Raw genomic sequence first — 22,377 nt, forward strand, 5'->3', positions numbered from 1 at the left:
GTTTACGAAATTGAGAGGACGAAAATCGAATGTCCGTCGCTTTAACCGGATTGGTGGGCACGGAAAGTTCACCTAGGGGAGTTGGAAAACCCTGATTACAAACCAATGGTGCACATGGGCTCCAATATCCTGAGGGAACAAATGGTGTATGAATCAATCGTTGGTCACCCGTTATCATGGGACTGCATCTCCTCACGATGCTCCACTGCCTTGTGGATCAGATCTTTAGGTCAAACGATCAGGGTGTGGCTCTTTAAGGAAACCACCTGCTCAAAAATACTAATGAACTAATAACTAATAACAATTAGCCATAATTATTGGATATCTTGGTTCATAGGACTCTTTCTATCTCCAATGGTTAATTAGGACATCAAAGATGTCATACGAATTCTTTCCTGTTTATTCTCTATAATGTATAGTTTGTAAACTCATAATAATGTACATCAAAATATAAAACTGTAATGTAACATAAATAAGAAATTACAATTTGTATATATCTAGGTTATATATGATGTAAAGCTTAGTGACAAATGCATAGGTAATTGACTGTAATTTATGAGCGGTAGAAGAGAGATTAATAATTAATGATGTAAATGGAAGCTTTGATTTAAAGGAAGATAAAAGTACCGTAAACCATATATATCATAAAGGCATAATAATGAATACAGAAAGCTTATGGAAATTGTTAGATTTTCATAGGTTATGTTGTGAACTGATCTTGGATAAACGGGGAAAAACTGAGAAGCACTGGCCTTTTTTCAGCTCGAGACTCAGCAATGTAAATCCACGACACTATCATCTGAGATCCAACCCAACGCCTTTTATCTTGTATAAAGTGCTTAACTTCTAAACCACTAAGCTGGAATCCAATGGTTTATATGACTGACTTCAGTGGATTGGCGGTATTACGCGACAGTCTTCAATTGTCGGTAGTGAATGGCTGTTTCATTCTCAACACTATACAACTCCAGTAAATAGGACTTCTAGGTGGAGTTTTGCTCTATGAGCTGAAGGGTTCGATTGTGGAGCTTTCATTGTTCTTCTGAACAACATCGTTAGCACAAACCTTCAAATAGAATTAAAATTACTCAAATATCTTCAGGTATGACTTATAGACTATTCTGTCGACCTCGATCTTGATTGGTTATTGTTGATCTTTAACCTGCCATTGTCTACCTCCTTATTTTGATGGTATCTCTTTTTGACTTGATTCTTGGTCCCAGATTTGTCTATGATTTTTCTGATTGGTCAATAGATTGGATCGATTTCTACGTGTTTGTTGATTGCTAATTGACCTGAGTTCACAGTTTCTAAAAATTCTCTAGTGTTTTTAGTATCCCCTTCATCCAAGATGTCAACATTTTTCCAATCGACTGTGTATCTACAGTTGTTTACATTTAATGATATAAGAGAAAAAATGTCATGGTGTCATTTGGTTTGATCCTAAGAGGTAACTAGAGTCCAGATAGACTTCCAATTTCGGTCGTACCAAGTGTTTAGCTTCTCTTTTTAGGCATCAGAAAGACCAAAGAACACACTACGTCAAGAATTGGAAGCAGACATCGAAAGGATGAATAGCAATAGGAAACAACTGGAGGTGATTACCCAGAACAGAGCTAGATGGAGAATGCTGGTTGGTGACCTAGCTCCTCCACGAGGGATAACAAGAGTGAGTAAGTAATCCAGGCGTCAGTATGTTGTCTAACTTTACGTAAACTCACTTACTTGTCAGCCAAACCCGTAACCATTCATTTGCATTACAATTCAAAGTTTTTTAATTGTTGACAGTAACGCTTTTCCACATGACTATAATTACTAATGTTAACAGCATTATTTCGACCAATGCCAATATCACTGTTAATACTACTAGTAGTAAGTTCTACTTCTATTAGACCTAAATTTGTAACAACCTTACAGTAAAACTGGATAGCGGTCAGCAGTGGAGTCCATAACCCATGTTCCTTTTTATGTGGGGATCCTCATATGAGTGTACTTGCATGCAGGTGTTGTTTTTTAAACGGGTATTTGAACCCAATATCTATCGATTCTAATACAAACACGTTACCTACTCAGTCACGGAATCCTAATGGACATTAGATCATGAATTTATGAATTTAATATATAGAAGTATATAATACGTTGAAGGGAAAAGTATTCGGTAAAATATCAGAGTAAATATCAACACTGGGATACAGGTTCATCCAACTGATAAGTCTCCATTAGTACGAAACAAGCGTCCTCAATTCTACTATCAACCACAATTCAACTTACTAAAAACTTGTGACTAAATGACAATGAAAATGAAAATCACTCAAAATGCACATGTGTCAATGAAGACAGAAAAGTTGCAGTCCTAAGTATCGACAACATAGAAATAAAAGGCATTAAAATTTGTATCAGTGTGTTTTAATTATAACTCCGTTACTACTACTACTACTCACACTACTAATACCCACACTACAACTTCGTCCAGTTACAATTAACAAACCAAATGATTGCTTACATAATATTGTCTGTACAAATAACTTATAATACGAGTTTCTGATAATTACTCTCAGAAGTTAAACAAACTAATTCATTGAAGAATGTCTAGTCAACTTTTTTAATTTCTCGCTACTTCACTCGTAGCTGGATTTCCACAAATCTCACACCATGTCCTACAATAACTACTACTACTGTAATGAACCAACACTCAGGCGGAGAAACCAATTTACTATTTATTGCACAATCATACAGTGGTTTAATTAAATGTGAAAATCATATATCAAATACATTATTTTCACATCTTTTTGAGTTGTCTCTTACAAGCTTCATTGTTCCTTTATTCCCGTTGTTATCTTGATTGTTTTCAGTCTCCTTCTCTTTTTTCTTCATTTCAGTTTTCTGAACCTTCTGCTTAGAGATATTCCACTTTCGACAGCTGTTACATACTACTTTTATCTGCAAACGTAAGTAGCATACGCTACACTACTGTAGTGAAGGGGAACACAGGTGAGGAAAACCGGTTATATTTAGTACAGAATTACAGAGTTACTTGTTAAAATAGAAAAATCATATTCCAATGCTTGACTTGCAAAATGTTCACTGATTGTCTCAAACTTCATTGTTCCTTCATTTCCACACCAATTACTATCTATTCCCGTTCTTTCCTCATTGATCTTCTCAACCAATTGCTGCCAATCATTCTATTCCTGACAAGCGTTATATATTACTTATGTCGACAAAAGTAGCACACATCACACTACCAATATCACTCACACTACTGTTACTATTACCATTATTAATATTATTTTTATTTCTGTTGCTATTACTGTTATATCTCGTGGAGATTTATGAATGGTAACTTTAAGGAACTATTTATGGACCAATATTATATGTATATTTCCTATTGTATAATTGTTAAGTAGCTAAACTATCCATATTCATGTTCCTCTCATCATAGGCTTTATTTTGACCTATAGACTATTAGTATACGATTTACCATTCTTGAGTTATCCCTAGTCCATTAATTACTGTTCCCCACATTCACAGCCACATTTGGCCACATCCTGTACAAATGTTATTTTTTGGTGCGATGTGGTCAGTTTTGTTTGGTATATAAACCCAGTGTATTTGAGAATAATGATTCATATTGCAGAGGCTGAGATTGATGTTCTGGACTTAACTGACTGGTCTAGGCAGATAGCAGGGTCGATACACTCTCTAGACTGCTCATACGGCTTTTGTGTATCATTGGGCGATCAATAAATACACTGCTCTCTAATTGGGCGGTCATATCACGTCCCATATATTGGATAGGGCACGCACTCAATCACATGTTATAACAATTACCAATATTAAACCCACGGAATAACAGTCACTATACAAAATTTGCGAGATTCTCCTTGAATTTGATTTTCTTAATTTTCCGTTCCTAAATCAGATTTATACAGAGATAATTCCGTCAATATGAAATAAACCATTTGTGAAAAAGGTTTTTTGGGAAAAAATATTTCCCTTTCCCCACATATGAACTTTAATAATAATAATAATAACAAGAGTATTAATAATAGTAATGGTAATAATAATAATAATAAGGGAGAGGAAATCAATCATAACACCTTGGTTTCATTATAAACTACACTTGAATCATATTTTTTAATTTTTTTTTCCTGGTGAAAAGAAAAACAAAAATAATCCTTATATGGAATAGAATTAGAAAGAAACCATATGTACTATTTAAACTTGAATTAATTTTGATTTAGTTATTCTATTTACTCTGAAGAAGTAGCTTACACTAAGTTAAGAAATATCAGAACATCTAATTTTTCTATTTGTTAGTTTTTGTGTTATAACATGGTAAACTACAATTTTTAATGATAGAGAATATATTGACTAAAGTGAATGATGGATGAGGTAGATAAGGGTTGTATGAATTTCTTATAAGATATTCTATATGTAATTTCATAGTTGAAATCAGGAGTCATTTGAAGCTAGTTCATCGTGGGAAACCTGGAAGCACTGGACGGCTGTTTCGTCCTATTGTGGGACTCCTCAGCAGTGTGCATCCACGATCCCGCCTCGCGAGGTTCGAACCCAGGATCTATCGGTCTCGCGCGTGAACGCTTAACCACAACTGTTGTAATTACTATAATATCCACAATACCCCCTCCTGAAATTATACTAAAGTTTGAATATTGCCTAGATAGTGAATGCATGGTACCAATTTCTTTAAGAATTGAATTGTGGTGCGGTCTATTTATATCCACATAAGTATTACACGGTGGTAATCATACATAGAATGTATTTTGGCAGAAGATCGATAAGGAAAGAACAGGAACGGAACGCAATTGGTATGAAAATGCATAAACAATGAAATCAGAGAAGATGGACTAATATTTGCAGAAGGAACAGTTAAGATTGAGACAATTGATTGTTCTTTGAAAGTTAACTGTCCACTGTATGGTTATCAGAATTTAGTGAGATAGTCTATAATTTGTGCTTAAATACATTCGATTGTCCCTATTCGTGTTCTTGTTCACTACAACACTAATGAATAAATATCCTTTTAAATTAAAAAAAATGTGACTCCATATTTTATCCCATCCTACCATAAGATAAGATATTTCCAAGTAGTTTTATGTTACTAAGTAGTACCTGTTATCCAATTGGTATCAATAGTTTTGTACACTTTCATCATAGTCAAATAAAGCTATTAAAAATACAGAATGAATTTATCAGTGTAATGACACAATCTGTATATGATAATTAGAACAAAAATACAAGTAGTTGTTATCAGTTCAATGAATCATCAGAACAACTGCTAATTGAAACAATAACCATTTGGTAACTAAGATGCCTACACACAATTATGTAGTCGAATATAATAATAATTTTTGTCTTGTCTTGATGACTTGTTAATAGGATTACAGTAATATAGATAAAAATTTTACCAAAATATATGAACCAATTTAATATGAGTAAAGATGGATAGTGGTTAGCAGTGGAATCCAGGACGCGTGTTTCGTCCTATTTGAAACTCGTCGGTTGGATGTACCCCCAGCCCAGAGTTGTTCACTTCGGGTCCCAAAATAGGATGAAACATGCGTCCTGGATTCCACTGCTAGCCACTATCCATCTTTGATTATAAAGCTTATCACTTAAGACAATATCGAGGCAGTCCGCATAGGATGCACATATGTCAACAAAAGATTAATCAATTGAAGTCTTAAACAACAGTGTGAAGATACAAGCAAACGATACAAAGTCAATTTGATATGAATAAAACCTATGTCGACGATATGTTCTAACAAATTAGAAAATTTACTAAAAATACGAAACAATGTCATCTATTTACTTATTATATTCACTGTCGAAATAAATAAAAATCTTGTTAGTATAGGTTTATGGAGATTGGTGAATTGATATCACAAGTGGATGAATGTTAGACCACTATTGAAAAAATGGAAGCACTGGTATCATGTGTTCACTAATGATCGGCTTCAAGATGAGTTTTCCGGAGTTCTAACAATAGAACCGTGGCCAGTCGAGTTCAACTGTGTCTTCTGTAAAGTTAGTTACTCACTGAAGACAATGGTGGACGGTCGCACAATATAATGGGTCGGTTAAAGTCAGACATTAACACTGTTGAATGCCGGTCAACTCAGTGGTCTAGAAGTTAAGCGTTCGCGTGTGAAACCCAAGATCCTCAGTTCGATTTCCGTGTGTGGGATCGTGGATGCGTACTACGACGAAATGGCCGTCTAGTGCTTCCAAGTTTTCAATGATTTTCTAACATTCATCGATTCATGATATCAATAGAGAAAAAATAATTTTCGGTAACTTCATTTTTCTAGATAATCTATTCATAAAATGAAAAGAGAGTGAATTCTAGTAAGATATATATTCATAGATGAATCCATTGAAATGTACTGATGTTGATGATGAATTTCCATAGATCGTTCAGTATTGACAATACACACATCAAACAGAATCTCACTCTCTTTTATAATAAACACGTTCATAGATAGTAAAACAAATTAGACATGTGTTAATAAAAGAAAATTATGTTTCATTAAAATGTTTTCTCCCTTTTTTTTCTTTTTCCAAGTGTCTTTATGGTATTTGCAAAAGTATTTATGGGGTTATATACCAGTTAAATGATAATTAACTATGTGTACTTTCTTTAAATATACATGGAAGGACATGTATTTATGTCATTTTGGTATTTTGTAAAGTGTAAACAATGTCGGAGTACTCTATATGAAAATGAACAAATTTCAATTCATTTAGAAGAAGTTGGGTTAACAATTTCTACAATCGTGTTATAGATACTTTGATGATACTATATTTTTCTATATATATACTACTGATGACGAAATAGTCACATGGTTAACACATTGTCATGGATAGGAATCTTAGTTTAGAAAAAAGAATATTCATATATACATATATATTTGATATTTGAAAAATTGTAAATTGCATGCACTTCACAGATCTTCCTATCCAAGTGCCCTCACATGGCCACGCGCATAAAACCACTGCCAGAGAATTCCTACTCACTGCCTTCTCATACCACAGGTGTTCTTTACGATATTGAGATGACGAAAAGCGAATGTCCGGGGCTTTAACCAGGCTGGGGAACACGGAGGATTCACCTAGATAAGTTGGAAAACCCTGATTTCAAACTAATGGTGCACATGGACTCCAGGATCCTAAGGGAGCAAATGCTGTGTGAACCTATAGTTAGTCACCGTCTACCATAGGACTGCATCTCCTTACGTTGCTCCACCACCTTGTGGATCAGACCTCTAGGTCGAAGGCTCCGAGTGTGGCCCCTTATGAAAACCAACTGAATAGGTTTGTGCACCCGGGCAGTATCACGACCCTCGCAAAAGTCAATGATAGCTGATACTGGCTTGATTGTTATTGTGTGGGCATATCTATTTGATTCTCCCCTTGTACCAATGTTTATGTGTTCAAATAAATAAACATAACGTTTTAGCTAATTTTCCCTTAAAAACAGAAATGAAAGAATTCTATAAAACTGTAAAGAAAATAAATTACATTTTTGCTTAGTTTTTTTATTTAATCAATAATGAGCAATATACAACTTGACACACATTTGGATCAACCGAAGTTTTCACATCACTTTAGCTTAACGGTATGAAACTCCAAAGTAGTAGTAGTCTCAGTGATGCTGAATAAAGCTATACCACAAAGAATGTGACTTAAGGTGAAAGAATTAACTGAAGGCATAAAATGTGTGAAATAATTTTGAAACTCAGAATTATGGAATAAGCAGAAAGAGGATGAATTAGTGTCACTGGAAGTAATTTTTACCCATATTACCCAACATTTCTAGCCATTGTAGGCATTTATTTTATGGATACTCACCATACCGATAGCGACTGACCGAATTATATATCTGCTCTCAAACTGATTGGAATCATAAATCATAAAGATTTATTTAAATAATAGTAAATTAGTAGTTGAATTCATGAGTTACTTAAAGCTAGACCACTATGGAAAACCTGGACGGCCGCTTCATCCTAGTATGGAATCCCGCTCGCGGGATTCGAACCTAGGACCTTCATCCTCAACCTTCAGACCACTGAGCTGATCGGTATCCAAGGGTGTTAATGTCTAACTTAAACCAATCCACGAGGTTGAGTGACACATTCACCAATGTCTTCAGTGAGTTACTATCTCATAAAATACCCATTTGAACTTTACTGGTCACTGCTTCTCATTAGAACTCTAGGAAATACCTCATGGAGCCAGTCACTAGTTTTCTATGATGGTCTAACTTCAATTGATTCATGATCTCAACCAATAAAAATTAATATTATTATTTATATATCGTTGAAATCAAGAGTCAATTAAAGCTAGACCACCGTAGAAAACCTGGAAGCACTGGACGATCGTTTTGTCCTATTGTCGGTCAAGTGCTCTGGCGCGAGGCTGATAGGTTCTGGGTTTGAATCTCGTGAGGCGAGATCGTGGACTCGCACTGCTAAGGAGTCTCATAATATTATTATGTTTAGTTAATTGAATAAAATTTTTCAAACTTATGAAATAATATATGATATATTAGAAAAAAAAGTATCTAAATAGTTACAGTGATTGTTGGCCTATAGTTTTATTTAAACAACCTATCATATTTCATTTTATAATTTATTTGATTGGTCAAAGTCAAATTCAACTAAGTGACCTTGAGAAGTTTTAAAAATACAAAAAAAAGAGTATGTAGGTGTAGTTGGATGACTGAATGAATGAATGTATTTGTAATTGTAATTTTTAAAAGAATATACTTAAACAAACATGATAGATGGATGGATGGATACAATAATTTTGTAATATAAATGAAATCCCCCATTTAATTATTTATTTAATATTTTGTTATAATGAAGAATTTAGTCTTCCATTTGATCGAATTATAATTACACTATCATATCTCCCTCACCCCCCTATCTGACCCATATATATATATACTTATTCTGATCCCAGATCTTACATATTTCCACTTCACATACATATACAGATTTAAGTGTTCACATTCTATTCTATGTTGTTTTTGACAATCCTAAATTGACATGCTGTAAACGATGTACTTTACCTTGAACCTGACCAATATCTTTGGTTTATTATTGATTTGGACCTACACAATTGTGTAAACCTGAAGAGAGAGAATCTATCAAAAAGAACATTCTTCGTCCATTTTTTTTTGGATCTATGAATTGTAGAACTTGAAGAGAGAGAGAATCTATCAAAAAGAACATTCTTCGTCCATTTTTTTGGATTTATACAATTGTGTGAACCTGAAGAGATAGATTCGATCGAAAAGAACAATCTTCATCTTATAAAATGAAGAAATTCTATTATTATATTTTAATTATATCAACATTTAAAACTATTTTTATTCATGTAACTAAACTAACTACTGATTTATTTCATACATCATGTCATGTGAATTCACCACGTCGTATACGTAATCTTGATCAACAAACTATAATGTTAATGAATAAAAATTCAAAACCATGTTGTTTACCAAATAAATGGAAATCACGTTTCTATGTTAAAACAATTAAAGGTGGAAGATATTTTAGTCGTTTAGATCATGGTACATTTTATATTCAACATCAATTCAATGAATCCTATAATAATAATGCATTATTAATTGTTGGACGTAATGTTTATTCAACAGAATTTTGTAATCTTAATTATACAGATCATTCTATACTACTTAAACATTTATGTCCTAATGATAGTATAAAATGTTTAGAAAGACCATACCTTGGAGAACCAAGATGTATTACAGAGAAATATGGTTATATATTAAAGAAATCACGTTTATATAATGATAAAGAACAAATTAAAGAAATATGGTTTATTGATAAATATAATCATATATTTGATCATATTGAAAGACATTTATATCATATTATACGTCAATATGGTTTATGTCAATTAATACGTTATCAAATACAATGGGGTAAATATACAATGCCATGGAAAAGTTGTCGATTATTTATAAAACGTGAACAAACTTATATACCAATAAGTGGTACATTTCAACATCAATTTAATCAATCATTTATTGATGATTTATTATTTTGTTAATGATTAAATTACCTACTTACATGTGTTACCCCTCATGAAGGAGCATAGGCCGTTCACGCCTTGTCTTGAGTAATCTTTTCCAGTTAAAAATCATCTTTTTCATATCTGCTCCCTCCCCCAGGGTAGAGTTGAAATGGTTTGAATTATATTTTTTTTTGTGGTTAGCGTTTTTTTTTTAACGAGTTAGTTTTTCTATGGGATGGTATCGCTAATCTCATGCCTAACCCTTCTCTTTTACCCGGGTTTGGGACCGGTCAAAACTCTAGAACAGCTACAGGAGGAGTTAATTTTAATAATAATAATTATTATTATGAGTATAAATATGAATTATTTGGCCTTAATTGTTTCAAGGTTATGAATGTAAAGAAAAATCAATTTCATTTCCATTTTCCTTTAAAGGTATGATCCTTGATATTGTACACCCACCATCTCACTATACATCAAATCAATCACTTTCAGATCTCGTAGAAATCAAGATCATTCTGTATTACTATCTGAATTTTTATAATCTGTATTCTTAACTTCAGTCTATTGTATTTATGTATTTATTGTTTAATTAGAAAATAGTCATTTTTTTTATTAGAAATAAAATATCCTCACTGTTTTAATTCGACTTGATGAAGTATATGAATGTTATGAATGTCAGCGAAAAGACTGGCTAAATGAATGATCTTTCTCAAAAAAAAAAAAAAAAACTTGTAAAGATGAATATTCTTACTGATATGAATTGGTTTCACTGATAATTAGACTAGTTCCACTTGTTATAATTTCAAAACACATTTCTTGAAAGTAGCGAGTTAGTTTTTCTATGGGCTAGGGTCGCTAACCCCATGTCCAAGCCTTCTCTTTTGTACCCGGGCTTGGGACCGGCAGAAACTCTAGAAGAGCTAGAGGAGAAGTTTATTATTATTATGAATATAGATATAAATTATTTGACCTTCATTATTTCAAGGTTATGAATGTAAAGAAAAATCAACGTATTACCTTTGACTTGTGGGAACAAAATCCCAAAATACAAATTTACGATAAGATTGTAATATTCCAATGAATTATCTATATGAAAATTATGTAATTGATTGTTTGTTTTTTTTGTCTTTTTTGTGTAATTTCATATGTAAATCAATAATTGAGAAACAAAACATTTTTTTCTTTTCTATATAGCAACAAATTTATTATAGAATACCAACTATTAATAAGTCACTCTTACACACATGCACACACACAATTCATGTATTCACATTTAATTAACTCATATTATTCTGTTTACTAATGTCTATATCTAAATAGGACTAAATTAGAACAGTATAGATTTGATTGTTCAATGTTAGACATTTTGTTGTTGTTGTTGTTATTGATGATGATTTTGATTTCGATTATTATACTGAAGAAGTTCAGACAAGTTTATTGGACGAAACATTAGAATTATTATTTAAATTTCAATGGATGAGATTATTTCAAAGATATACATATACATTTCACATATAATGACCTCTCTATATTTGGCGCTCAATTTTTTGTTGAACTATTCGTCCTAATATGAACGAATAATCGTAAAAGTTCAAATGAATTGTTACTATTTTAAAACGAATTATAAATTTTTTCTTATAAAAGAAATGACAGGTAAAGTGAGTTATTCTAGTTACCAGTTGACGTTTTAAATCTAACTGTGATAATCCGATTAGATTACAATTATTAGGCGTTCCCGCGCGAAACTGATAGGTCCTGTAAGCAGAGATGGATAGTGGCTAGCAGTGAAATCCAGGACGCGCATCACTTCGTCCCATTTGGGACTCATCAGATGGATGTACCTGCATCTCAGAATTGATGTCCACTCTGGGACTCGAACCAAGTACCCTCACTTCAAACGCCATCGCGTTAACCACTCAGCCACCGAGTCCTGATAGCCACTTGCTTGTGCAATGGGGTGAAGTTTAAATTCATTTAGTATTGTTTGTTTGAATCTTCTTGCTGGGTTCGAGCCGCAGAGTGAACATCAACTCTGAGATACAGGTAAATCCAGCTGACGAGTCCCAAATAGGACGAAGTGACGCGCTCCCTACATTCCACTGCTAGCCACTATCCATCTTTGCTTACCATGCTTGTGAAATAAGGCTATATCGAGGCAATACGCACAGTATGCACATATGGCCAATAAGAGATTGACCAGTTGCAGTCCTAATATCATCAATGGGAAGATTCAAACAAACAATACTAAATAAATTTAATAGGTCCTGTGTTCGAATCTCGCGAGGCGAGATCGTGGATGCGCAATGCTGAGGAGTCCCACAATAGGACGAAACGTCTGTCCAGTGCTTTCAGGTCTAGCTTCAATTTATTCATGATCTCAACTATTAAAATTACTATAATATCCACAAAACCCCTTCTGATAATAATGATAATAGTTAACAATTCAAGTTCCATTTATACTATCCCGATTTATTCATAATAAAGAATAACTAGATATTTGTGCTTGAAATGTGGATAGCTACACTGATATTTTGTTCTTATTTGATTAGAGGTAGTTAGTAAGAATATTTGACTGACATGGTTTTCATGCTTATTGGCATTTGCCATCAGGATGCACTTGGAATCTTCAGGGAACTGATGTTTTTTGGTAGATAATGAATCTGAAACATCTCATTTTATGGTGTGAGATGTTACAATCAGAATTTTATTGGGTCATGACTGACCAGTTACGCCTTAAAGACGAGTGTCAACTGTCTTGAGACTTAAGATCAAGAATTCCAATAGCCTAACGTCTGTAACTATTTGACATCCAAATATAGATTATATTAAAAAATAAAATTTAGTCGAAGTTGTATGGATGTCAATTAAAAAATAACTATTCAACGTTAGAAAATGAACGTCACGGGCTAATCAATACTTTTTTATTTCAGTTAGTTACAACATTGACGCTGTTATTGCAAGAAATTCACTTGCAAATAGTAATATAAGAGGATAAAATGGCAAAATCACGTTTTTGACGGTTCATGATTATTGTTCAAAACTACCTCCGTCTTCAGTTTAATACGACGATCAGTTGAAGTTAGACATTAACACCGTTGGATGCCGGCTCACCAGTCTATCAGTTAAGTGCTCCGGCGCGAAGCTGGTAGGTCCTGGGTTCGAATCTCGCGGGTGCGGGATCCAAGGATGAGAGCTACTGAGGAGTCCCACAATAGGACGAGTTGGCCGTCCAGTGCTTCCAGGTTTTCCATGGTGGTCTAGCTTCAATTGACTCATGCTTTCAACCATGAAAATACTGAAATCTCCACAAAAACCCCTTCTGAGACTAATATTTGTTTTATTTCCATTATGATACTTTGTTCAGTATAACACTGATCTATTTCAGTATGAGGTTTATTCAAGATAAATATTTTTTGCATAAATTCAGTTCAAAATTCGTTAAGAATTATATGAAGCTTGAGATTTTGTGATTCAGGGTTCAATTGTCGATTGAACAGTCGTGGATGAGCACTTCTAAGCAGTTCTATAGTAGGACGAATTGGTCGTATTATGTTTCAAGGTTTTCAATGGTTGTCTTGCTAAGATCGATTCGTAATTTCAATGAAATTCAATAATCTTCACAACCTTATACTGACAAACAATAGTTGATTGGTCAGTCAACATCTTGCTTTTACTCTTGATATATAATCATTCATGGATTAATAACATCAATCGGTTGATTGAATTATACATTGAAATTGTTCTTCTGATGGACTTTATTCTCATTATTACAGGTTATGTGTCTTTTTTCAAAGAAAAGAGGCTTTGTTTCAGTGCTTCTTTTATGATGATGAATAATTTAAATAGAATGGTATGAAATCAAGAAAAAGCACGATGTACCAGAGTGATAGCGGTTAGTTAATGTATATATTCAGTAAATGTGCTTTTGGAAGTTTATGAATTCCATATATCCTATCGATCACCACTAATCCGCTTTGAAAGTTCTGATTGTTAGATAAAAGCACGTAAGCAAACTTTATTTGAAATTTATGAACTATTCTATGGTGTAAATTCAATTAGTATTGTTTGTTTGAATCTTCCCATTGATGATATTAGGACTGCAACTGGTCAATCTCTTATTGGCCATATGTGCATACTGTGCGTATTGCCTCGATATAGCCTTATTTCACAAGCATGGTAAGCAAAGATGGATAGTGGCTAGCAGTGGAATGTAGGGAGCGCGTCACTTCGTCCTATTTGGGACTCGTCAGCTGGATTTACCTGTATCTCAGAGTTGATGTCCACTCTGGGACTCGAAACCAGTACCTTCCGCTTCAAACGCCATCGTGTTATCCATTCAGCTACTGAGTCCTGATAGCCACTTGCTTGTACAATGGGGTGATGCAGACACATCCAGCTGACGAGTCCCAAATAGGACGAAACGCTCATCCTGGTTTCCACTGCTGGTCACTATCCATCTTTGCTTATTCGCACAATGTTGTAATAATTTCGGTAAGTAACTATTCAATGCGTTAATTTACAAGTTGTAAATGAGTGGAACGTTGTTTTTTTTTCTGTTATTGACTACTTGTTTTGTTCGTTTGTCTGTTTCCAATGTAATTTTCCAATAACAATAAAAAGGATATTCAGTGATTGTTCTTTTTTCTTTAACTGATATTATTAAAATCAGACTTTAGAACAGATGTTTATAGGCATGTAAATTATTTTCATTGAGAGATGGAAATATGTATATACTATGTATATTATGTCATAGATTGTTATGTTCACGACTTGATTAACTTAGAATACGGGTATACAACTATGGCATTTGAACGTACAGAACACCCACAGTAGCAAAATCAGAAGACAGAAGAAAACTGGTGAAGTGTTTATTGGGTAAAAATCAAAATTTACAGAAAATCATGGGTATTTATAGATATTAGCGTTTGTTATAACATCATTATAATTCAGCTAATCCGCAAAGAGGCATGTTATGCTACTGTTCAGTAGCAACATGCCATGTTGATGTTCTAGAAAGCTCCATCACGTTCTGATTGGATGGAAGCTCTTCGGATCCTTTAGGACCTCTGGGGGCTCCATCGTAGTTCTCGGAAATCGTCCCAACATAGAGAAAACCATTTTCATTGTTTTATATAGAATTATAAGAATTACTTACTAGACAGATAGTCTATTTTCATTTACACTATTGTTTATTGTTCATTCTATACCGAAATAGAAAAATAACTTTATTTTTATCATGAATATCTAATAAGGTGTTTGACAGATATGTAACTAAGACGAAACGGCAGTCCAGTGCTTGCAGGTTTGCAATGATGTTCTAACACTCATCGATTCAAGATCATAATAAAAAATATAATTAGTTAATCAAAACACTCCTAAAACAATAGCTATTATCCTGAGTGCGGGATAGTGGATGGGTAGTGTTGAGGAGTCCCATACTAGGACGAGACGGCCGTCTAGTGCTTCCAGGTTTTCAATGGTGGTGTATCTTAGATCGACTCATGAATTCAACTATTAAAAATTTCTACAATCTCCACAAACCTCCATACTGATAATAATTATATGCTTACTAGTGACTAGCTTCAAGTTGGATACCATGGAGTTCTAGTGAAAAGCCGTGACCAGTGAAGCCTAATCCATGTCTGGTGGAGATAGTTATCCATTTCAGAAAATGAATGAAGGGTTGCGCAAGATCATGGATCGATTAAAGTTAGATATTAACACCGTTGGATGCCGATCAGCTCAATGGTCTTGAGGTTAAGCGTTCGCATGCGAAACCTAAGGTCTCGGGTTCGAGTCTTTCTGTGTGGGATCGTGGGTGCACAATGCTGAGGAGTCTCATACTATGACGAAACAACTGTCTGATGCTCCCAAGTTTTCAATGGTGGTCTAACATTCATCCATTCATGATATCAATCTAAACTCAATAATCTCCACAACCCTATACTTATAAAATTTTGTTTAAAAAAATAACTCGACCTGTGACTTTCCGTCCCGGTTTTGAACGTCTCTGATATGGTGCATTGATTATTGCTCTTAAATATATTACTGTACAAATATACTTCTTGTTCTCAACTATCATCTGTCACGATGACAGAACTCCGATACAATTGCTATCTATGTTTACAGATCATATTGAAGCACCATTAAGAGACTAATGTGGATACACATATGGGTTTATAGCAATCATAGTTGGAATTACTAACTACTTATAATTGTGGATTACAATACCAAAAGAAACTAAAACACCCCTACTCCTGACAATTTAAGTAACGTCCAGCATATTTTCCTTGGTGCATAATTTGTATTTCGTATAATAACTTTGTCAGTATTCGGGAATTGATATATTCTGGTCCACCACAAGATAGAGAGTACCTAACCATTTTCGAAATAAAAGCCCACTCCTATCATTATTATAGTTACAACATTATTCACGTTGTAAGACAGTTCAGATGTACAGAGCTGAAACTTCAAGAACTACCACAACCATCATCAAAAAGGTATAAGTATTTATAAACAATTGTCTACATAAGATACTCAATGTTCGTTCCCCAGATACCATCAGTAACAACCTACTATGGGAGAGAACAAACCAACTTCCAGCTGAGGAGGAAATTAGGAAAAGATGTTGGAGGTGGATAAGACATGCATCACGAAAATCATCAAACTGCATCACGGGACAAGTGTTAACTTGGAATCCTGAAGGGAAATGTAAAAGAAGAAAACCAAACAACATATTACGTCGAGAATTGGAAGCAGACATTGAAACGGATGGTTAGCAACTGAAAACAACTGGAAACGATTGCCCAGAACAATATCGGATAGAGAATGCTGTTGGGTGGTCTATGCTTCTCTACGAGAAGTGACAGACATAATTAAGTAAATATGTTGAAATAATTTCATAATTATCATCCAAACTACCTTGCTTAACAAATTTAATTTTCTGTAACATACTTCTAACAAATGATCATATAAACCTATTTAACTTGAACGGCAAAACTATTCAATCTGTTACTTAAAAAGAAGAAAAGAAAAAAACTAAGAACAGTAACCAATTCTTGATATAATCAATTTGCCAAATGTTTCCTTTTCTACACCTATCGATAAGCAACACATTTATAATAATCAAAAAAATATTGGTACCAATGACCTTTACAAGATAATAAGGCTAAACAATTTATCATTATTAATGAAATGAAGTAAGAAAAACCAACAACAACGGTATACTACCAATGGTAAAACATTGTAGTTTTATCTTAATTTACACCTCATTTAAACAATTATCGAATAAGCAAAGATGGATAGTGGCTAGCAGTGAAATCCAGGACGTGCGTTTCGTCCTATTTGGGACTCGTCAGCTGGATGTACCTGTATCTCAGAGTTGATGTTCACTCTGGGACTCGAACCCACTAACTTTCGCTTCAAACGCCATCGCACAGTATGCACATATGCCAATAAGAGACTGACGAGTTACAGTCCTATACATCAATGGGAAGATTCAAACAAATAATACTAAGTGAATTTAATATGTGACTGCCTAATAGAATGCATTCATAACTTCAACAGGGATCAAACTGAGAAAATTCAGATCTCCCAGAGAGTAATTGACCTTTAATAATCTTATTAATAGTATGAATAATGTTATACTGTAACACTGGGAGGATTGAAACAATACACTCCTATCCCTTAAAAATAAACGAAGATATGTGTAGTAAGCCTATTCAACTATTTTAAGATTTGTCTACTCGCTGTAATTTAGACATTTAATCCACTATGTAAAATTATGTATGAGTCTAATTGAGCGCGTGTCTACAATATCAGTTCCCATCTATTCTCTCATTGGTTGATAAAACACAGCTAAAACACAACTATTAAACTTTACATAATATCCACAAAAACCTCTTCTGATACTAATCAACATATACTCACCAGTGACTGACTTCAAGAGGTATTTCCTGGATTTCCAGTGAGAAGCAGTGACCAGTGGAGTTCAACCAGGTCTGTTGTGAGATAGTAAGTCACTGAAGACAATAGTGGATGTGTCGCTCAATTTCGTCGATTAGTTGAAGTTAGACATTAACACCGTTGGATACCAACTTAATGGTCTAGTGGTTAAGCGTTCGCGCGCAAGACTGATAAGTCCTGAGTTCGAATATCACGAGGTGGGATCGTGGATGCTCGCTGATGAGAAGTCCCACAATGGGACGAATTGGTCGTCCCGTACTTCCAGGTTTTCTATGATGGTCTAGCTTCAAATGACTCCTGATCTCAACTATTAAAATTACTATAATATCCACAGAAACCCCCTCTGAAAACACAAACGATCAATAATTTATCCACAATCGATTAACACTTATAAATATATTAACATACACATACTCACTCGTTTCCCTGTTTACTTGATTCCTACACACTTGAGGATTTTACTAATCTTTAACAATAAACTATCTCTACGACTGGTATTCAGGCTTTTGAATAATCTCAAGTAAATCCATAATTCTACTAGGAGATTTAGCTTGAGTTAAATAGTCAGTTAACGGGATATTATTTATTGGAATCAGATATAGAGGAAATTACCCTTAACACATGTTGCCCACAGACTTTCCCCATAATTTTCTTTTTTTCTAACCCATTTGTATCTCACAGATGATTTACAATTAATTATGTGTTTACTAATTGTTCATCACAGGTAATTTTTTTTTTCAATAATCTGTCAACATGGAAACATTTCCAATTACTTTCCCGATATTCAAATATATTTAAGCATAATTAAAATTAGAAGAAAGAGAGAGAGGGGAGAGGGAGGAAAGGAATATTTTCACAATCTTATTTCATATGATTATTTGGTGTGATAATCTATTTTAAAAGGACTTAATAAAAGGAAATATTGTTCAAGCTTTACATATATACAACAGTTTGATTGTATGTTTTGCTTGTTTGTTGGTTTGTTTGTTTTACAAATGCAATCTTGTGAGAAACTTGAACAAAAAAATAATTCTCTTTACCAGTAAAAAAGAAACACTAATTGTCGGAATTGTCCATAATCAGATAAGTTTGATTGGTATTATGTAAAGAGGAGAATAAGAGAACAATATCATTATAACGTAATTAATCACATGGAACATAGTTCTTTTCGAATTACATCTTATTTACTAAGAAAAAAAAGAAGAACTATTACGCATATGTTACTTCCACCTGGTACTCCTCGTGGAGAAGCATAGGCTGCCCAACAACATTCTTTCCAGTTGTTTTCAGTTGCTAGCCGTCTTTTTCATATCTGTTTCTAATTCTCGACACAATGTGTTCTCTGGTATTCATCTTTTCCATTTCCGTTCAGAATTCCAAGTTAGCACTTGCTTCTTGATGCAGCTCAGTGATTTCTGTAATGTATGTCTTATCGACTTCCAATGTTTTTCCCTAACTTCCTCTTCAACTGGAAGCTGATTTGTTCTCTTCCACAGTAGACTGTTGCTGATGGTATATGGCGTATATAGAGAGGATTTAGACCTGAAGAACTAATGAAATGAATCTATTCCATACCTCAGAATGTATAGCACTTTTTCTTCAATGTTACAAAAGTTTATTGGACGAAAATAGAGATTAAGGACTACATTTGATCAGTTTGTACTCGAATATGTTGATCCACAGCAAATTTACTTCTAGTGAAAATGCATTATTATGATTAGCTGTGAAATCCAGATTTTAAGTTTTCATATTTAGGAATTTTCACTTTAATTTACTTGCATACAAATGTTGATTGCCACACCGTCACCCGAACACAGTACTAATGGCTTCAAATATCAACGTCTTATCGATTGATCTACTGAGTTCATGTAGTCACTAACTTGTTTGATAGACATGGTAATTTACTGATTATATTGTGGTGTGCACTAATTATACTGACAGACATAAGTAGTATTTTGCAGGAATTGGAAGTAGAATATCTACCACCTACCAGTCAAAATGTAGCCGGGAAATTAAAGACTGATTATAGTGACTGGCCAGTTATCTTTCATCAAAAAAGTCGACGCTCAGAACCTAAAACTCGTTATGAGCATGACATTAGGTTGATGAAACAGCTACTAAATCAGCTAATGTCTCAGGATATCTCCGGATTCACCTTGCTAAAGGTGAACAGACTAGGTAGTCAAATGAACTTGAAACATAATCAAATCAGGCTGCTTAAAGTAGTATTTAAATCTCCCAACGAATTTAACTTCATACTACAGAATTGACATAAACTAAAGGGGTCAGGGGTTTTTGTTTGTAAATGCTTGCAGCTCGCAGATCGTACATAAAGACGAGAAACCGAAAAAGAACTACAAATGAAAGTTAGATGCTGACGTAAAGGACCTAAAAATTGTAAATTTTCAGGTTATGAGGCCTTGACAGAAAATGATGCCGGGGCGTCTCTGGGTGCAACACGAAGTCTTTTAAATAGGCTTCGTATATGCAACACGAATGCCTGAAGTTCGCTCAATGAGCGATCGGAACCAGGTGCACAGATAGACTCTACCATGCTAGATGTAATAGCAGTAATTGCACCTACGGTAGACCGGAGAAATCTGAGAACTGAATCATCAGCAAATTACTTCGAGAAGGAACTAGTTGATTCAGATATCTCATGTGCTATAGTGCAACATGTGGAAGAAGTGACTAGGTACGACCCGGACTCTGAATTTACCTTACTAGACCTTATATTGACTCATTATGAGTATGGAGTCCTGAACTCTGATCACATGTCACCTCTAGGGGAAAGTGATCATGCAGTTCTAATCTTTGACTTCCATATGGTTGTCCAAAACGAGTATGCTTCAGCCCAACGCAGACCTAACGCCTGAGAAGCAAATGTACAATATATTATACATTCAGCATCGTAAGTAGGTTGAACAATAGATCCAGATTCTACAATCGAAACAGCATGCGATGTATTTAGAAATTTGTACTTAAACGTTACTGCACGCCATATCCCTTGAACTACGGAAAGGGGTCCGGGAAAAGTTCTACCATGATTCAGTCGGAAGGTTCGCACCCTTCCAGGTAGAAGAAGAAGAGTCTGGGAAAGATTCAAGTTACTGGGTTTTAATGAGACAAAATCTCAATATCAAGAATCTCGACATACTTGTGCATTGACCCTCCGTAAGTCCAGAATCTATAGAATCCCCAAAACGCTTGTATTCGTATACAAACCAAAGGACTAAGAGAAGAGCAAACATTCCAGAATTGTGGGAAGACAATGATACTTAATCATCAGTTGAGGATGACTACAGCCTAACCAGCGTGTTTGTTAAAATTTCAGAGAAGATTATTCGGAAGGAGCATTTCACGTATCTCGATGACAACAAGATTCTATTCGAAAAGCAGCACGGCTTTCGAACGGGTTATTCTTGTCTTACTAACTTATTAGTGGCTCATGAAAGCTGATGCGCTCTCAAAAATCAAAAGTTACTCATAAATGTAAACAACGTTGAATTCAGCATGGCTTTTGACAACGGTCCTAACAAACGATTGTTATGTAAGTCAAGAAATGTCCAGGTTGGAGGCAGTCTATTAATGTGGATAAAGGACTTACTAGTTGGATGCCAACAAAGAGTACGGGTGAACTCTGAATTGCTCAGCCGGAAATTGTGTTTAGTGGAGTGCTTCATGGTACAGTCTTGGGGCCAGTGTCATTCCTCCCGTATGTAAATGACCTGATAAGTCTCCTATCATCAACGGTTTTGATATATGCTGACGATATCAAGACATGGAGAGCAACAAAACAGTAAAGGTGACTGCTCAGAGCTTCAAAATCACCTGGAGAGGCCATCTGAATGTTCTCTAACTTAGAATTCACCGATAAATACTTCTAAGTGCATTGAGATGCATATTTGTCATCATGGTGTATAAAAATACACGGTGAATAACAGTGAACTATCCGTTGTCCAGACACACAAAGATTTAGATGATCGTTAGCCAAGACTTACAAACTACTTCATACTGTCCTGCGATGGCCACCGAATGTTTCAGAACTCTATGGTCAATACGTAGGTAATTTAGCTATGTTCATGCTGAAACCTTTTGACTCTGCATACAAAATGCATTCGTCCTAAACTCGAGTACTGCATACGATCATCTAGGTTCTGCCAAAAAGAGACAGTGAACTGTTTGAAAGGGTTCATAGGACAGCAACTAAACTGATTCGCGAAGTAGCGAAGCCCCAGTATTATGTTCGAATGGCTGAACTAAACCTATTTCCATTGTCATATAAAACAACCAGAGACCAATTGATCCCAGTTTTCAGATTACTTACTAATAAATTTGCATCTG

The 22,377-nt window shown here is 34.5% G+C and overlaps 1 protein-coding gene across 1 annotated transcript; it reads left to right on the forward strand.

Annotated features, from left to right (window-relative positions):
• Positions 1–9,345: 9,345 nt before the first annotated feature.
• On the forward strand, positions 9,346–10,101 carry Smp_201950 (uncharacterized protein; the record flags this gene model as incomplete). Its single annotated transcript, XM_018798839.1, has 1 exon — positions 9,346–10,101. One exon carries the CDS (start codon positions 9,346–9,348, stop codon positions 10,099–10,101), a length of 756 nt encoding a protein of 251 aa, XP_018650688.1.
• Positions 10,102–22,377: the final 12,276 nt, after the last annotated feature.

This window comes from Schistosoma mansoni, chromosome 3, assembly GCF_000237925.1.
Source record: "Schistosoma mansoni strain Puerto Rico chromosome 3, complete genome".
Classification (NCBI taxonomy): domain Eukaryota; kingdom Metazoa; phylum Platyhelminthes; class Trematoda; order Strigeidida; family Schistosomatidae; genus Schistosoma; species Schistosoma mansoni.